Source organism: Misgurnus anguillicaudatus, unplaced genomic scaffold (genome assembly GCF_027580225.2).
Source record: "Misgurnus anguillicaudatus unplaced genomic scaffold, ASM2758022v2 HiC_scaffold_34, whole genome shotgun sequence".
Classification (NCBI taxonomy): domain Eukaryota; kingdom Metazoa; phylum Chordata; class Actinopteri; order Cypriniformes; family Cobitidae; genus Misgurnus; species Misgurnus anguillicaudatus.
In genome coordinates, this window is record NW_027395284.1 from 845,963 (window position 1) to 865,559 (window position 19,597).

Sequence of the window (19,597 nt, forward strand, 5' to 3'; positions counted from 1 at the left end):
TTTTGGACAAGTGAAATTCATGTTCATAAAAAATTTGAAATCCACATAAGCATTTTAATGACACTACTGTAATATTAAAATTTTAATAAGAAAAGCATATTTGTGTGAAAATAGTTGTATGTAATGTAAAACATTATTAGGAGTGCAGGTCTGATATCATCTAAGAGGTAAAATATATTTTGATGCACTAATTTTAATGTTGACATTATTATGATTTAATAAATGTTTCTGGCCCTTGGTTTTACTCCCTTGCAATCAACAGAAAATGTCAATATTGTAGACTTACTAAAAAGATTTACTAAGTACCCAGTTCCCTGGTAAACCCCAGACATGCATCATAAAAATAAATATTTTTTTCTTTTCTTGGGAACGCCCGTTCTTTGGGAGTAACCAGTCGAGCGCAATAGGCTTGTGTATGTGTGACATCACTCCGTGAAACAGCCCACTGAGGGCAGGAGTTTAGATGATGCACAAAGAAAGAAGTCACTTTTCCAGGGTTCTCCAAAGTGACACGCACGCTCAATCTGGGAAAACATCCCTCTGTAATCTGAAATATCATGCGACAGTATTTGGTCTTTTGGATTTGCCAGTTTGGAGTTATTCTCATATTTGCGCAAACGTCTTGGATTTCAACTATGATTAAGCCATATTGTGCGTCATTTCTCACCTTTTTACTTGAATCGACGAAGACAACCTGATCCAAAATGAAGTTTGGGAAGAATATATGCATCCTAAACGTTGGTGGTACCAAGTATGCTTTCACGAGAGAAGTAATTAAGGATTTTCCTCTCCGAAGAGTGAGCAGATTGCACAATTGCGCTTCTGAAAAGGAGGTCCTGGAGGTTTGTGATGATTATGACCGAGAGAGAAACGAGTTTTTCTTCGACAGGCACTCTGAAGCTTTTGTCTTTATTATGCTTTACGTCCGATCCGGAAAACTCAGGTTTGTCCCGCAGATGTGCGAGCTTTCCTTTTATAACGAGATGATTTACTGGGGTTTGGAAAGCTCGCATTTGGAGTTTTGTTGCCAGCGGCGACTGGAGGATAGGATGTCCGACACATACACTTACTTTTCGGAGGAGGACATCAAGGCAGAGGTGGAGTCCAGAGGGGAGGAGGATCAGGACACCAGGTTCGCCTCTGGTGGAGGTAACGCGCGGTGGTTGGAAAGGATGCGAAGGACTTTTGAGGAACCAGCTTCATCTGTCGCGGCGCAGATCCTCGCATCAGTGTCAGTGATTTTTGTCATTATGTCTATGGTCATCCTTTGTGCAAGTACTCTGCCAGATTGGGATACAGCCAAAAACAATACTGTGGAAGAACACAGGTATGCTTGGGGAAAAAAACTTCTGTTTATGCACATTTATTTACATGCATGCATCTATAGCCTTGTATAAATATATACACTCTAAATAAATATTCCTAAAAGGTTCTTTGTAGGGCTTTATGGTTCCATAAAAAACCTTTAACATACACAGAGCCTTTCTGGTATACAGACTATATTAAAACTTAGTATAGAAATTGTTCTGAAAGGTTCTTTGGGTACCAAAATGGTTCTCATCGCCCCGAAGAACCCTTTATAGCACATTTTAAAGAGTGTACCCAGATTCTCCACACTTCTCTTCTTGTTTGGTCTAAGATACAGGTTGTTTCTCAAATAACATGGTTTTGTCTATCCATATAATTATTTCTATATTTTGTCTGTTGTTATTCAGTCCACCTTTCAACAACTGTCCCATCAAATTACTCAGTTTTCAGATTGCTTTCACCGGAATTTAGTTGAAATGGATTACTGAAATGAAAGTTTCACCTAATTGATTTCTGGATTGACACTGAAAGACATCCGAGAACAGGGATGTGTCTATGGATGGGCCCATCAATCAAAACATGCATGTTTTGTTATCTATAAAACATGTTGATAAAGTGATCACGCAGGGCATTTATAAACAGTAAAATGCCTATTATTTACCAGTTTGGGATTTACTGTAGTGTAGCACAAATTAAACGTCTACACAATAAAACAAGTAGTGCCTCGTGTGGGGTAATGTTTTCCTCTTTTGAACTCGTTTGAAAGGAATTTGATTTTTAAATCACACCATCAAAAATAAAAAAATGATACAAATAAATAATATATAAAATGCATATATTATATAACTGTTAGGCTGTCACAATGATTAAATAATCATCTCAGCATGATTGTTTGACCTCATCTCGATGATTTCAGATCACCGCAATTATTGCACATATCTCTAAAAAACACAAGGGGGAGCTGCACCACCTGTATAAACGAGACAGTATCAGATGGCGCTCCTTAAAGGAATAGTTCACCCAAAAATGAAAATTCTGTCATCATTTACTCACTCTCATGTTGTTACAAAGCCGGATATATTTCTTAGTTCTGATAAACACAAAGGAAAATATTTTGAGAAATGTTTGTTTGTAACCAAACCATTCGTGGACCCCATTCACTTCCATAAAAAAGAATACTATGGAAGTGAATGGAGTCCACAAACATTTTGTTTACAAACATTTCTCAAAATATCTTCCTTTGTGTTTATCACGACAAAGAAATTTATAAAGGTTTGTAACAACATGGGGGTAATTAAATGCCGTGGAAAAATAGCATTTAAGGAAATGCTGCAAAACTTAAATAAGCAGTATGAACTGCCAGGTAAAACTCTAATTCCTAATTTAGGAAGTTAAGGATATGTAAGGAATAGATTTTTGAGGCCACTACAGACACACGGTCCAGTTCTAATATGACCGTAGTAATTGGCTACCATTTAAGGCTTGTTTTGGTGTAGTCATGTTATTTTGATTGCATTTTTATTTTCAGTTATTTTTCAGACACTTTATTGTGTTTGTTTCTTATGAAGAATTTTTAGTTTTTAAAAGATATATTCATTAAATAATTACTTTTAAATATGTGTTATGTGTATTAATATTTACTGTCAGGTAAACCTTGATATAATTTCAAAAAATATTTTATGAACAAACAAAAAAATCTAATGTCAAAGCAATAAAACAGACAATTGATCGTTATTTAATTAATTAATTGTCATAGTTGCCAAAGCCCTAAAACAGGCAATTAATCATTATAATCGTCACAATTTATTAGACAATTAACCGTCAGCCAAATTTAATAATTGTGACAGTCCTAAGTATTTTATAATTATATAGATTGTTTCTAAATGCATGTATTTGCATGTAATGCATGTAAATCTGCAGCATTCTTCTGAAATGTATGTAGCTACTATCTTGTGCAAGTTCACTATTTGCGTCTGAGAAAATATTACACAAACACAGAATAGGCCAATTAAGAATAAAACATTTACAAACCCATATTATAGCAATATTCTTCTGGTAAATGTGAATAATATTACAAACGACAAAATATAACAAGGTGTTTTTTCAGCTAGTCAAAATTCTTCAATTGCCCAGTAGACGTCGCCAAGAAAACCTCATGTTTTACGTTGAAAAGAGCTCAAAACATTACTTGTATAAATTAAATAATTATTCGTTTTTTATTTGGAAATTAGTTACTTATGATTATTTCTGTTCTCCCTTTCATATTCACTGTTTTGAATCATAATGTCATTTTGGGGTTTTCCCTTATTCCCACCTCTCTCTGTGTGAAAATATTTGTGAGTAGGGCCTAAGGTTTTCTCCTTGTGTGTCCAGTGCAGTCTTGATACCATTTTCCACAGTGGACTTTGTGTGTCTAAGGGTTCAGGTATGTGTTCTCATATGTAAATAACAAGCTGATAAAGGATGGGATTAAACCGAGCAAGGTTTGTCATGCATGTATATTATTATTATAGATGGAGATAGACCTGTCTTTATGCATTCAAAAATTCCACCAAAAGGCTTCATTATAATAAACAAACTTTATTCGATTTTATTGAACTTCATTAAGTTAATTAAAATAAACAAACTTTTAAAACAACAGCTCAACCTAAAAAGAAAAACAGCAGCCTGAATATTAAATTTTTTACCATTTCATTATAGTAAGCAAACTTAAAAGTTAAACCACCCAGACACTTGTGGGCACATCTATCTTTTCATATCTTAGCCTAATTCAGTCATTTTTATTACTTAATTTTTAATTAATTTTAATTTATTTTTTTCTGGTTTACATTCCCTCCTTCGGAATAGCTCATAGGATGTTATACAGTTGATTAACAGCATAGCCATTTTAAAATTAAAAATCTTATTTAGATGGATCATTTGGTCCTTATTTCATATATAAATAGATATTGAATATTCAGTTAATGTAAAAAATGAATCTAATGAACTGAATCTAATGTTCTTTTAACGAGATCAGATGAAGTTCTCCTTATAAAGCACTTTGGATGCATGGCTGCATGGTCTCAATAATCAAAACATTTTGCATGACTAATTTAATCAGAAAAACTGGTCAAAAAATGGTTCCACTGAGGTGGTACCCTTTAAAAAAAGTACACCTGGAGTTCATATTAGTATAGGTTATACCAAAAGTACATATTACAGTAGTACCTTAAAGGTACATATTGGTAAAAGATGTTTACATATTTCTACTGTACCTACACCTTTTTAAAGGGTACTGCTCCAGTGACAACTAGAGAAAATAACTTTATTAAGATTATTGCAAATCGTTTTATTTGTAATATTATTACAATGTTTATGCTTTTCCAACTCTTATGGCTTCTAATGCTTTTCTTTTTCTCTCCCATCTTTCATTTTCCCTTTGTCCCTCTCTCTGTCCTCTCTTTTTTCATCTCATGCAGGATTATCGAGGCGGTATGCATTGGCTGGTTTACTGCTGAATGTATAGTACGCTTCATTGTCTCTCGGGACAAATGTGAGTTTGTGCGCCGGCCCCTTAATGTTATTGACCTGCTGGCAATCACACCTTACTACGTGTCTGTCGCTATGACAGCACTGACAGGAGAGAACCCGCAGCTCCAGCGAGCTGGAGTCACCCTGCGCGTCCTACGAATGATGCGCATCTTCTGGCTAATTAAACTGGCGCGTCACTTCCTTGGTCTGCAGACACTCGGCCTAACGCTGCGCAGGTGCTACAGAGAGATGGTCATGCTGCTGGTGTTTGTCTGCGTTGCCATGGCAATATTCAGTGCCTTGGCACAGTTGCTGGAGCATGGACTTGACCTGGAGACTAGCAATGAGGACTACGCCAGTATCCCGGCTGCCTGCTGGTGGGTTATTATCTCCATGACGACCGTCGGCTATGGAGACATGTACCCCATCACCATTCCGGGACGCGTGCTGGGTGGCGTGTGTGTCGTGAGTGGCATTGTGCTTTTGGCTTTGCCCATTACCTTTATCTACCACAGTTTTGTGCAGTGCTACCACGAGCTCAAATTCCGCTCAGCACGCTGTATGCGAAGTCTCTCTTCTGAGTTTCTCAACTGACTTTAGCAAAATGCATCCTGAGATCCTCCGAACCTGCTGGTCTTCAGCTTAACATCACCTGGTCTTCTGTGCCTTTATTGTTTTCTATAAAAAACTGTACGTTTTCAAATATACTGATTATGACAATGAACACTCAGCATCAGCATTCAGACTGTCTGAATCAAACGGTATATCCAAATAATAACATAAGTACCTCTGTACCGAAGGACACAATCTGGAATTCATTGACTTTGGACGATACAGGCCTCATGTACAATTACAATCCAAAGGAATTGCAGTAGCCAATGTTTGTGTTGTGTAAACCATGCCTGTGTGAACGAACAAACCCGATCCAACAGCATTTCCCGTGTATGAAATGGACAACTGTGGCATTTGACAACTACAGATGGCCAAGCTGCCTGAAATTGGCATCTGGCGAGACCTTGTGTCCTGATGGTTCTTCAGACTAGAAGGAGCTTATACAAATTCTCAAGTTTCCATGGAGAGGTCCATCCGACTTGTTAAATCATTAATTCAGCTCTATGGCTGTACAAGCTCTCAAAAAAGTGAACAAGCAAGGAGAACCTATGAAAATGTTTAAGGGTTTTCGTTCTGGAGTGGAAAAGCATTTGAAATGAAACAAATACTGTGACTCATATTAGGCTTTATATTAAAGTCAGGCACAAATGTGCCATTGCATTATCTTGATTAAAGAAGGGTAGTTAACATTACTAAATCGGAAGAAAAAACATCAGCTGTTCCCCCAGACAGCGACAGATCTGCAACCTGTCCATACATGACTGTGTGATTCAAGACGCGTTAACTAAATTGATTAGCAAACACCTCACCCACACACTCAGCAGAAGGAGGGCTGTCACTTTCTTCCTTCTTCCTCTTCGAACACAAGCACAAAATCGAACCTCTTTTCCTTATTCGAGGGACTTTTGATTTTATGTTTCACTTGGGGGCAGTTTCCCGGACAGGGTTTCGATTAATCCAGGCCTTAGTTATATTAGGACATTTAAGTAGTTTTCTAAACAAACCTTACAAAAAACAATACTGGTGTGCATCTTGAGACAAAACTGATATATGTTAAGATATGTCAGTACAAGATGTTTTTAACTTAAGGCAAACATGCATTTTAGTCTGGGACTAGGATAAGCCCTGTCTGCGACACTGCCCAATGAAGTTTAAAGATGGAATCAATTTGGAATATATTTTTAAGTTTTACTCTATATGATAGGGTACACACCCTAAATTTGTAATAGTACCACCGTAAAGTAAATAATACAGATACATAAGTTTATTGCACATTGATTTTAATCTTTGACATGACCTTACTTAATCAATATTAAAGATATCAAGGTTATGTTTACTTTACGTTATCTATCAAGGATGAGTTTATTTGAAAAACTACTTAGTTCGGTTTTCACAGGCTGGGTCACATATTGGCATTAGGTTATAAAGACAACAGATATTAGTTAAAGCATCATGGGTGGAATATTTAAATCCAGGTCCCAATGATAATAAAGTTTAATTGTCATACTAATGTAAAGCTATTTTTAATAATTGCACAAACATTACTTGATTATCACATTGCATCCAAAAGGGAATGCCTTTATATCAGTATCATTTTGTAGCTGAAGCAAGGGTATTGCAAGAGATTTATGCTCAATATACAGTATTTGTTGCTATTTGGTAGGGGGTGGGGTTGGGTAGGGGGTTTCGTTAACAAAGCAAACAAAATCTTATGTAGCTCTATTCTGTCACTTAAAATGTATTTTAATGGAAAAACAAGGTATTTATGTGTATGAAGACAAATAAAGAAATGTTTATTCAACCCTTTCTGTTTCTTGTAACAATGTATAAATGAATAATGTGGTTTTACGTGTTGTGGTTATTCAGTAATACAGCTGACACATTATGCACTACACAAAGTTATATGTAGTTTTTTATTGTCTGTCATATTATGTACCTATAGTCACGTAATTTTGTGAGGTTTTTTTGTGACACTGACTTTTTGCGTTAACATGTCACGTATATCTGTAAAAGTGTCACTGTCACGTATTTGTTACTCAACTGTTTTGTGCTATTTTCTTACCATTGTCGCTTCGGTTTAGTGTTAGATTTACATAAAATGACATCCTTACCCAAACAAACTCTAACCCTAATGCCAAGCGAAAATGGTTTAAAAATAAAAAATTATAAAAAATAAATAATGAAAAAAAGGTATAAATTAATACTTAAAGTGATATCCTAATGCAAACACCAAATCATACCCTAAACAGAAGCGTCAAGGGTTTGAAAATAGGACAAAACAGTTGAGTAACAAATACATGACAGTGACACGTAAACAGAAATATACGACATGTTTACGCAAAAATGTGTCAGTGTCACGGAAAACACAAAATTACGTGACTATAGGTACATAATTTCGTGATACAGGGTTGCATATAAACAAGACAATAGTCACATAACATGGTATAAAACATATATGAAGACAAATAAAGTAAAACCTGAATAAAATCTTAATACAAATAATGTTGGTTGATTTTGTTTTAAGTTTTAATAAAGTTTTTATTAAATACAAAAATATATAAACAAGAAAGGCAAATATAAATTTTACAAGAGCACTGCAAAAAATGACTTTCTTACTTAGTATTTTTGTCTTGTTTTCAGTAGAAATATCTAAAAATTCTTAAATTAAGATGAGCAAAATGACGTAAAACAAGTCTAGTTTATAGACAAAAAAATATACAATTTAAGTAAATTTAAACTTAAAACAAGCAAAAATATCTGCCAATGGGGTGAGAAAAAAGTTTTGTTTTTTCTTAAACACTTAATTTAACCAAAATTTTCTCACCCCATTTGGCAGATAATTTTGCTTGTTTAAAGCACAAATTCACTCAAATATATAGTTTTGTCTAAAAGCTAGACTTATTTTCTTAGGTCATTTTTCTCATCAAGAAAATGCATCTTGATTTAAGAATGTTTAGATATTTCTACTGAAAACAAGATAAAAATACTAAGTAAGAAAGTTATTACAGGAGATTACAGGCACAACACAGTATAACTAATAAATTATTTAGAAAAGACAGAAAATAAATAGATAGAAATTTGAAATCATCATTTACATGATTTTAAATAGAGAGTAAAAGAAAGGAAAAAATAAAAATTAAGGGCAGTATCATAACAAATCATATGATGTCAAAAGATAAAGTGGCTTCATAGCACAGACAAGCACGTTTCATGCATATGACGTCATATCGCCGCGACCAGTTCTTCTTACAAAAAGGCCGGTTGAGTTCAGGCTCCACGGACACTATCACCTTAACCTGGTCAGTTACAACTTAATAACAAAATGTATTACAAATTTAGTGGCTTTACACAAAGACTGACGGGAGCAGCGTCATCTACCGCTAGCCCTCAGGTATGTTATCGATTAAGTTTGTAAATGATAATTTAGTGACCTTCATCCGCGGTTAACTTACTGCATGTGATCCATAGAGGTGTGTTTTATATTTTGTTATATAACAGTTTCTAGCAGAAAAGCTTTCTCATTAATTACATTAACTTATTATTGTTAACAATATTATATTATGAAAGCGGTGTAAACTAACTTAACTGGATTAACCTATTTAATACAATGAAACATATTTTGGCGATACAACTGCTGAGTTCACGTTTTTAATAATATACTACATAAGTAAAAAAACACATAATTGGTTAAATAAACAAATAAAAAAATGTATATAGACTTTGTGTAACTGTCTTTCAGGGCTTGAGGTCAAATATACCTTCTGAATCCCCCACCATAGTCTTTGGTACCCCCACTAAAGTTGTATCTCAGTCAAGTCCTGCGGTAGAGTATATGGGTGTCAACAAAGTTCCAGACCTCCAAAGGATATTTCAGGTATATAGCACATAACTTGATAATAAATAAACTTGATGAATAAATAAAATGTGTTCCTATAGCTCAATAGACAGAGCATTGCATTAGCAGCACAGCAGGACATGGGTTTAATCCACATACAAATGTATACCCTGTATACAGGGTACAGCACTGTAAATCACTTTGAATAAAAGCAACTGCCAAATGCTAAAAAGTTAATGTGAATAAATAATAATAATGTACACATAAATTTTTTTCATAAACTTTATTCATTTTCCTCCAGGCATCGGATGAGGTCCCCATCCATTTGAAGCGAGTTGTTCCCGACAGACTTCTGTATAGAACCACTATGGCTTTGACAGTTGGAGGAGCTCTCTACTGCCTTGTTGCTCTTTATATTGCAGCACAACCCAAAAATAAATGAACTGTACCCAGCCTCTTACATAGACTTACATCATCAGTTAGGAAATATTAATATTTGTAATATGTAAATTATGTAAATTTTGCAAAGCCTCTCAATCTGCCTCCAAAATACTATCATCAGCCAAACAGTAGGCTTCACGAGAAGTCGTCATTGTGAGCGCTGTTACTGTATCAGCTGTATTATGTAAACAGTCACAAAATTTGTATTTATTAGAGTCAAAAATCTTGAGCTGAATAAACTCTTTACTGTTAGCACCAGTTATACCTCATAAGCACAGGCTGGTTCAAGACAGATGTATGCTGCAATGACAGATGATGTGCAGTGCTGTTGTTAGTGCTGTAAAATAGAAGGTGAGACGTGACACCTTTCTGCAGTGTTGATTGGTGATGCTATGTAATGTGTTTGTTACGCATGTGGTGCTTGTAAGTGTACCATGGTAAATCTCAAGAATGGGATTGAAAAGTGGTTGAACACTTGTTAATAGTTTGCAGAGCTTAAAGAAATGTCAAGCAATATTAAAGGGAATCAAGGACACGGGTAATACGTTTGAACTTATGCAAATGTATGCCACTGTATGTGAAATCATTATATAATGTCATATCATACCATGTCGTTTAACAGTCTTGGTTATATTTTGTGCATATAATGATTCATAAAGCTGCTGTGCCTTTTAAGTGTGCCCCGTCCCTAAATTATGTATGTATTTAAAGCAGGTGTTTGAAACACTCAAGTTACTTTATTTTTTCAAGTTAAATACATGTAAAAAAAATTAAACAATACAGAAAACCAAATTAAACTAAATTACATTTGTCTTCAATTTTTTTCCATTTGCCAGATACCTTTATACAAAACAACTTAGTTCATTTAATATATATATATATATATATATATATATATATATATATATATATATATATATATATTAATATCAATGATTACATTTCTTTGGAATTGTCCATATACAAACAATACATAGGAACATGTTTTTGTTACTGTATTTGTCTACATTTTCACTTTTTTTAAAGACAAGACAATTTTGTAACTGATATAGAGAGAAAACATTAAAAAGATTTATGGTTTCATGCTTTATTCTCCATGAAAATTTTCAGCTATTAAATACTGTACTGTACTGTATATAGTTCCCCTTTTGAAAAGCTCTTCGAGATTTCTGTTGACATGGCAACAACGCTATGAGACATGGTACACAAAGGGGCTCCCAAAATCCTTTGAATCTCTCTTTTACAGCCAAAGCACTGTAGATCTTTGAATAGAAGTGGTGCTATTGTTCCTAGATTTTAGTTTTTCAGGCTCTTTATAGTCGGTTAATGACAAAACATAAGCTTGATGGACTGTCTAACTGCATGCTAGTGGTTGATAGCTTGTCAGAACACAAAGCAAAGCCAAACAATTTATGACAATGAGAAGTAATGATTCATGGGCTAGATTTATTTCTTAGCTGTAAATAAGTATCTTTGTTTAGCACTGAGGATAGCGCAGGTTTCAGTAATAGACTCGGCTGTTCCAAGACAATAAAAATTAATCTTTTCTTCTGAGATGTGAAATGCAAGTAACCCAGACAACCAGACTCTTTCCAGATTTGCTTTTATTTTCTCGAAAATGGTTAATGGTGATTACGTTAGTCTAGTCTATGATAGCAATGTTTATGTTCAATTACTTGTTGTAGATGGTAGATATCTTTTAGTAGTAGGCTAATTGATGACTTGCCTGTCTTGGTGTTAACCTGCGGGGAATATTACTTTTAATCATTTGAATTAAATTTAAATTCTTTATTGATCTCTCTCTTGTATGCCTACTTGAGTCTGAATCAATGAATAAAAATGGATTCAGTGGAAACATTATTTGTTTTGTGTTTCTATTTTGAATTACAAAATTGTCAGAATTTTTTCATTTTAATTATGTTAAACAGTCCAGGCATTTAAAGCCAGATGGTCACATGTCATTAATATTTATTTTCTACCTTCTTCAAGGTTAATTTGTTCATTGTGTTTGCCTCAGTAGCGTTCTGTGTTAAATGACTAGGATAGGCACGAGCTGAAGTTTTTTACTCATTAAAGTTCAAGAAGATTTGTTCTCTAAAGAGAACCGGGGGTTAAGCACACGGAAACAGTTTCATTATTTCAGTATTGATGTTTAATTAGTCTGGCTTCCTCTATTATTATTTTTTTCTTTATGTCCCCTGCTTATACTTCATTTCACAATGCACTCACCTGCTGTCTTCTGTCCTTTATGTTGATTGCATGCCAATCACGTTGAGATTTGCACCTCATGGCTCAGAAAACAAACAGCATTATGTTCGAGCAATCCCAGTTGACTAGCTGATAATCAAGTATCAGATTTTCTCTCTTATGCAAATATATTTTAAAGTAAGCAATAAACATATGAAACGTGTATCCAAGATGTATGTCATCTACATAAACTCTTTATTGGAGTACGCTTCAACCTTCCATTCACCCTATGAAAGTTCATAAAAATGTGAAGAAGAATTAGGAAACGTTCACTATCCATTAACCCATCACAGAGAGAAGAATGAGAGGACGGGGCTGCAGTCTACGGCATTTGTGCTGGCCTAGAGCCACGCCAACTGTTCAAAGGACAAACACCCACAATCACACAACAAGCCAAAGCCTGAGGAATCTGCTCAAGAAACAGGCGATATTGAACAATCCACATCAGCCATGATGAGACAACTCTTGCAATTAAAACTTATATATGATTAATCTTAAAATGCCATTATTTACATTACTGTTTAGTTAAGGCAGAATGGAACCATTAAAGTTCACTTGGACTTACATAAAGAAATCAAATTAATGGACAAAGCAATTGCCTTAAACTGATTTAAACCCATTTCAGGCTCATTTAAAAACCAGAAGCACTGAAATGCAGTAGCTGTTTTCACATAACCATATTTTGTAATGATTGCTTACATTGCTTTTACTTCACATGAATATGATGATATTGGCCCCAGTATCGTGAATTCTTTGGACAATAAATACTTTATGCTTAAACGTTATGCATAAAATCCTCCACAATGTGTTCTATTGTCCCACTTTTAGACACTTGTGGCATTTTATTCAAAGCACTGCTTTATGGTTGGCATTATAAATGTGGATAATTATGGATTTGCTATATAAACCTAATTAAGTGCACAATGTAATCTAGAATTACAATCATTGAAACATAATCACTGTTGTCACTGCAGAAGAATAAAGAGTGAAATATGGTTTGAAGAGATAACCTGTCACACACAAACTGTGTCTTGACTCTGGAAAAATTCTTGGAAAACAGGATCTTACTAAACAATTACAGTTTGATAAGATGGTATGTGATGTTGCTTTGACCTTTTCTGTCTGTTCACATTTTTTCAGTCTGATTGTGTCCTTGGTGCTATCTCACTCTTTCTCTGAGAATCAACAGAGCTTCACTGGAATGTCTTTATAAGGCTAAAACATTGCCAAAGCATTTAAGTACTTACAGGTGCAGGACATAAATAAATGTCTTTGTTTTTCAGCCTTATCATCCAACTTGATTAAGTTTATAAAACATTTTCAGAAAGTACACATTATGTTTTTATTCCCTTTTGGAATCATATCATATTGGTCAAGCAAAATGATGATCTTTTGTTTGAGTCTCCTTTCCAGGACAAATAAGAGATTTGATGTGTCAGTATTTGTATATATTTTATATATATCATGCTACCATTAGATTTGTTGTTTTTGCAATTGTATAGTGGTTATATATAATTATTTCTCAGTCTTTTTATTAGAATAGCAGGCAGCAGGCAGCTGCAGGATCTCTTAAACCTAAATTAAATTAAATCCTAATTTCTAATTCTAATCGAATGACTTCAGTCTTCTCAAAAAAGCTCAAGATATGTTTTGTGCCAAAAGAGAGGTCACACTAAATACTGACTGATGTATGAAGAAGACATTTAGTTCTGAAAATAGTTTTTTGTTTTTATTTCCTGTATTTTAAATAAAAGAATGGTGTGTAAAGGGAAAAGCATCCAGTATGCGGCAGTCCTGTGGGCGAAAATGCCTTGTTGATGTTAGAGGTCAGAGGAGAATGGGCCAATTGATTCAAGCTGATAGAAGAGCAACTTTGACTGAAATAACCACTCGTTACAACCGAGGTATGCAGCAAAGCATTTGTGAAGCCACAACACGCACAACCTTGAGGCGGATGGGCTACAACAGCAGAAGACCCCACCGGGTACCACTCATCTCCACTACAAAGAGGAAAAAGAGACTACAATTGGCACCAGCTCACCAAAATATGGGGGATGTTTTCTTGGCACACTTTAGGCCCCTTAGTGCCAACTGGGCATTGTTTAAATGCCACGACCTACCTGAGCATTGTTTCTGACCATGTCCATCCCTTTATGACCACCCATCCTCTGATGGCTACTTCCAGCAGGATAATGCACCATGTCACAAAGCTTGAATCATTTCAAATTGGTTTCTTGAACATGACAATGAGTTCACTGTACTAAAATGGCCCCCACAGTCACTAGATCTCAACACAATAGAGCATCTTTGGGATGTGGTGGAACGGGAGCTTCGTGCCCATAAATCTCCCACAAATCTCTATCCACTACAAGATGCTATCCAAACAATATGGGCCAACATTTCTAAAGAATGCTTTCAGCACCTTGTTGAATCAATGCCACCTAGAATTAAGGCAGTTCTGAAGGCGAAAGGGGGTCAAACACAGTATTAGTATGGTGTTCCTAATGGTTTAGGTGAGTGTATATATATATATATATATATATATATATATATATATATATATATATATATATATATATATATATATATATATATATATATATATATATATATATATATATATATTAAAGGAACACGCCCACATTTTGGGAATTTAGCTTATTCACCGTATCCCCCAGAGTTAGATAAGTCCATACATACCTCTCTCATCTCCGTGCGTGCTGTAACTCTGTCTGACGCAGCCCCCGCTAGCTTAGCTTAGCACAAAGACTGGAAATGCATGGCTCCAGCTAGTATACTGCTCCCAATAAGTGACAAAATAACGCGATCATTTTCCTATTTATGTGTTGTGATTTGTATAGTCAAACCGTGTACAAATAACAAGGTGATATGAGACACAGCGATCTTTTAACAGTATACATACTGAGAACTATATTCTCTGAAGACGAAGCACTGCCGCATGGGCGGAGTGATTTGCACAACTCTGACCGAACTCTCTGCTCCTCACCAGGGGCTTCTCGTGTGCTGCGAGCAGATCACTCCGCCCATGCGGCAGTGCTTCGTCTTCAGAGAATATAGTTCTCAGTATGTATACTGTTAAAAGATCGCTGTGTCTCATATCACCTTGTTATTTGTACACGGTTTGACTATACAAATCACAACACATAAATAGGAAAATGATCGCGTTATTTTGTCACTTATTGGGAGCAGTATACTAGCTGGAGCCATGCATTTCCAGTCTTTGTGCTAAGCTAAGCTAGCGGGGGCTGCGTCAGACAGAGTTACAGCACGCACGGAGATGAGAGAGGTATGTATGGACTTATCTAACTCTGGGGGATACGGTGAATAAGCTAAATTCCCAAAATGTGGGCGTGTTCCTTTAAGTTTATATATACATATTAAGTTTGTCATATGGTCAAATGTCATACAGTATATCAATGAAAAAATAAACAGTAAGAAAAAACATTACTGTTTTATCCATTAAAATGGAAAGTTATTTTTGTCTGTTTTCTCTGAAGCACACTGTGTGCAGTGTAGCTCTGTGTTACGTGTTTAAATCACCACAAAGAGAAAAGACAGTTTTATAGATTTTTCTGAATGTACTACATTATTTACATTTCTGTCTGAAGCATCTATTTGTAAATACAGCTGGTAACAGCTGCTACTGAAATAGGGGAAAATGCAACCTCTCTTCTATACCCAGAGGAAAAAGCAAAATGGCCACTTTCATGATTCAGAATAATACACATAAAAAATGGCTTTTCATGTCCCATTAAATTTCAAAAACAAATGTATAACATACATGGGTGGTTTGTGTCTGGAAAGAAGATAGCAATCTGCTCAGATTATCTTGTGGAAATTTGTTATGTGTACTGAATGGCTAGAGGACTTTTATATTCACGAGTAAAATTTCAACCACCTTTTGTTTAAATAGCAAAAGTTAACACAAGAAATCACTTTTATTGTTTCTGCTGTTATATTAAAGGTGCAGTGTGTAATTTTTAGAAGGACCTCTTGACAGAAATGCAAAATATTATACAAAACTATATTATCAGGGGTTTATAAAGACCTTTTTATAATGAACCCTTATGTTTTTATTACCTTAGGCTTAGAATGAAACGTTTTTATCTACATACACAGAGGGTCCCCTTACGTGGAAGTCATTTTGTGCCGCCATGTTTCTGCAAAAGCCCTTAACGGACAAACTTTTTTTACTAAGTTGTCTCCCTAAATGTTTTTCCAGTGGCGGCTACCATAGCTTCTCTATGCGTCTCAAAAGCGAGGGGTGTGCAGTGAACTGAGCCGTTGGTTGCAATTCGCAACCTCAACACTGGATGCCGCTAAAATTGCACCTTTAATTTTGGATAAAGCAAAATCATGACACTAAATCATGTAATTTTTACCTTTTAGAAGAATACGACAAGTTTGAAGATATAGCCCTGGCAGTCAGCCATAGAGCTATAGGTGACAGAAATGTATATTTGTTGATGTGATTGAGCATCAGTATTAACGGAAGTTTGAGCGAGAGAGGGAGTGCTCAGGAGTGATGATGTTACTGCGCGCCCCGAGGTGGAAGTGCTGCAAACTAAGTGCTCTTCCGCCATACAATATAGTTCTCATTTTTATCCACTTAAAAAAATCGCCACGTTTTATTTTGTGCCTACTTACTCATGTAACAGTCTTTAAATAGAGAAGTGGCTTCTTGGTGGCTTCTAAATTCATCCCTGTTTGGATCCTAAGGAATGAATGGGGCTAGGCTAAATGCTAACACATTCACCACATGCTGTACAAAGATTAAGTGCATGCATTGAAAAAAGATAGGTATGTATTATTTCGACTAAGTTGAGGTAACAACATAGTAAAATATTGAAAAACTGTGGTGTTTTCCTTTAAAATCTTAAGTTCAGTGCTCATGTAGACTGATGAAAGGGGTCATAGCATGAAAATGTTAGCATTGCCACTTTGTAGGTTTGAGAAAAAATGTGTCGTTTTGGGTGTGTCTTTTAAAATGCAAATGAGCTGATGAAGTGCAAACACTGATCACAATGATGATGGTTTGATGCAATTCAAACTCAACTGTGCTGTGAATTATTTTTTCTCTCTTTCTTTCTCTCTGCACTAAATGGCAGTGCTGTGGTTGGATAGTGTACATTAAGGGGGCGGTATTATTCTAATAAGATATCCTTATGACATCATAAGGAAAGCCAAATTTCAATGACCTATTTTTGCTCACACCTACAAAGTGGCAATGCTAACATTTTCACGCCATGGCCCCTTTAAATTAGTCAGTTTACTTAAAGGGATAGTTCACTTTAAAATGAAAATTCTGTCATCATTTACTCATCCATGCTGTTCTAAACCTGTATTAATTTATTTTTTCTGATGAACACAAAAGTAGATATTTTAAGAAATTATGGTAAACACCCAGCAGTAAGTGACCATAGACTTCCATAGTAGGAATAAAAAATATAATGGAATTTAATGGGTACCGTCAACTGTGTGCTTACCATCATTTATCAAAACATTTTTTTCCTACTATGGAAGTCGATGGTCACTTACTGCTGTGTGTTTACCATAATTTCTTAAAATATCAACTTTTGTGTTCATCAGAAAAAATAAATTAATACAGGTTTAGAACAACATGGATGAGTAAATGATGACAGAATTTTCATTTTAAAGTGAACTATCCCTTTAAGTTGGTATTTAGTATTGAGTACTATGTGATATCATTTCATTAAACTTCATGTTTGAATAAACATCTCCACTGCACATAAGTCTGTAAAGTTAAATGAATTAGGATTTATTAAGTTAAAGTCTAAAAAACAAACTTTAAGTAATATTTACTTGATTGTTTAAGTAAAGACAGCATTTGAATTTAATGTGCAACAAACCATACATCAATGGAACGTTTTTTTGTTTAGCTTTCAGATAAAACATATGACTGGTTTTCTGGTCCATATTGCTTTTTCAAATCCATCAGATCCTAATATCTTGCACAACAGTCCTCTACCTTCACAGTGATCTTCAGTAAAAGCATCAGGCTTCTCTGTGATTATTTCAAAGTCTGCAGGCTTTTTAGGATGTTTTCAGTCTGATTTTACCTCTCCTGCTTTCAGCCATGGCCTCTGATACTCCGCTATTAAACGTCTAACACAATCATTACATCACTGACAAAAAGCCTTATTGTTAATCAACTGGGGGAGGTCACTATGTGTTGTTCCCTGCGGCTGGTTTCCCTTTCAGCTTGATAAAGTAGTGGAAGCAGAATTCATCTTGAGAGCAAGGTATGTAATCAATGTTTGCTCTAGAGGATGTTGGACTCAAATGAGAACGAATACAATTTTTGGCAACTTCCAGGTGAGACGGTGTCGAAAAGAAGCTCTGCTCCTTATTTCATTAATATTCATCTCATGCACCATTGGGCTTCTGTTTGTGTTTTTTATAATAGTGGTTGAAACCAGTGCCAAAAAGGTTGCTTGGCTTTGGCTGATAAGTTAAAATTATCAAAAGGTTTGAAAGCTCTCGGAGAGACGTAAGGATGTTTATATTTCAGCTCTGTCCTTTAATCAAAGCTGAGTTGAAAAGGGAAATGGATTTGTGGTCTGCCTCTCTCTCTATTAGGCTTCGCATAGTATAAATGGCAAGCTTTCTCTTTGTTTGTATTTTCCACTTTCCTCCTCGAGGGAATAAATTCAATTACACAGATTATCTTTCAGACTATCGCAGTGTACCTGCGACCCTCTTATCATTACAAAGCTAATTTCTCAAAGGATCTACCAAGAAAACTACTAATAAGTATCTTTACTCAAGCCTTGGCTTATTCTGAACTGAGATTGTAAAAAACCTTATCATAATAGGCAGACAGACAGAGCAAAGGCTTTGTAACTGGTCTTGCTAAAGGAAGTGAATATAGTCATTAGAGTTTGGAGTGAGGCAGAAGAGGCGCGATCACAGGTCTGATTAGCTGTGCTTTTTCATGTTTCCTACGTGACCGGGTCATATGGGAGCCCCGCGGTGTGAGATTCGGTATAGCTACTGCTGAAAATAGCTCCAGCAGGACTCAGCATCTCCCATCAATGAGCACTGAAGAGTGGAGCTATACGACTTAAAAATAAAGGTGCAGCAAATGGTTCTTCACAGTGATACCACAGAAGAACAAATTATGGTTCCCTTGGGAATCATGCAGTGCAATGATCTCAAAAGAATCATATAAGTTTTTGTGAAACAGAAAGGTTCTTTGGATGCCAACAGTTTTATATGGAACCATAAAAAATGGTACTTTGATGGCATTGTGCACCTTTATTTTTTTTTTTTTTTTAAGAAAATACTCAGAATGGGCTGCAATAGTGACCCAGCCCTGGGTTAAAAACAACCCAGCAATTTTTAGAGTGTATGATTACTAGAACAAAGTTTCAATTAATTTCATACCTTTACAAAATGTTTATTTGACTCAACAATGGGTTAAAACAACACAGAATTTTGGGTTAATACAACCCAGCATGGGTTAAATTAAAACCCAGTGGTTTGGGTTCATCCCTTTTTGAACCAACAATGGGTTGAAAATAACCCAGCATTTTTTCCAAAACACAATAAATCCATTTTGACTTATTTCTGTAAAAGCGTGTTTTCTATAAAAGTGACAAG

At 35.3% G+C, this 19,597-nt stretch overlaps 2 protein-coding genes across 3 annotated transcripts; both read left to right on the forward strand.

Moving 5' to 3' along the window:
- The first annotated feature begins 141 nt into the window (after positions 1-141).
- On the forward strand, positions 142-7,088 carry LOC141363391 (voltage-gated potassium channel regulatory subunit KCNG3-like). Of its 2 annotated transcripts, none has more exons than XM_073866065.1 (2): positions 142-1,351; positions 4,767-7,088. In XM_073866065.1, exons 1-2 carry the CDS (start codon positions 705-707, stop codon positions 5,410-5,412), a joined length of 1,293 nt encoding a protein of 430 aa, XP_073722166.1. In that variant the 5' UTR covers positions 142-704; the 3' UTR covers positions 5,413-7,088. The 2 variants fall into 2 exon arrangements, with proteins under 2 accessions (XP_073722166.1, XP_073722165.1); XM_073866064.1 differs by having other exon boundaries at positions 146-1,327.
- Positions 7,089-8,661: 1,573 nt separating this feature from the next.
- Positions 8,662-10,241, forward strand: LOC129420960 (cytochrome c oxidase subunit 7A2-like, mitochondrial). The gene is made up of 3 exons (XM_055176151.2): positions 8,662-8,821; positions 9,170-9,304; positions 9,567-10,241. Exons 1-3 carry the CDS (start codon positions 8,753-8,755, stop codon positions 9,705-9,707), a joined length of 345 nt encoding a protein of 114 aa, XP_055032126.2. The 5' UTR covers positions 8,662-8,752; the 3' UTR covers positions 9,708-10,241.
- Positions 10,242-19,597: the final 9,356 nt, after the last annotated feature.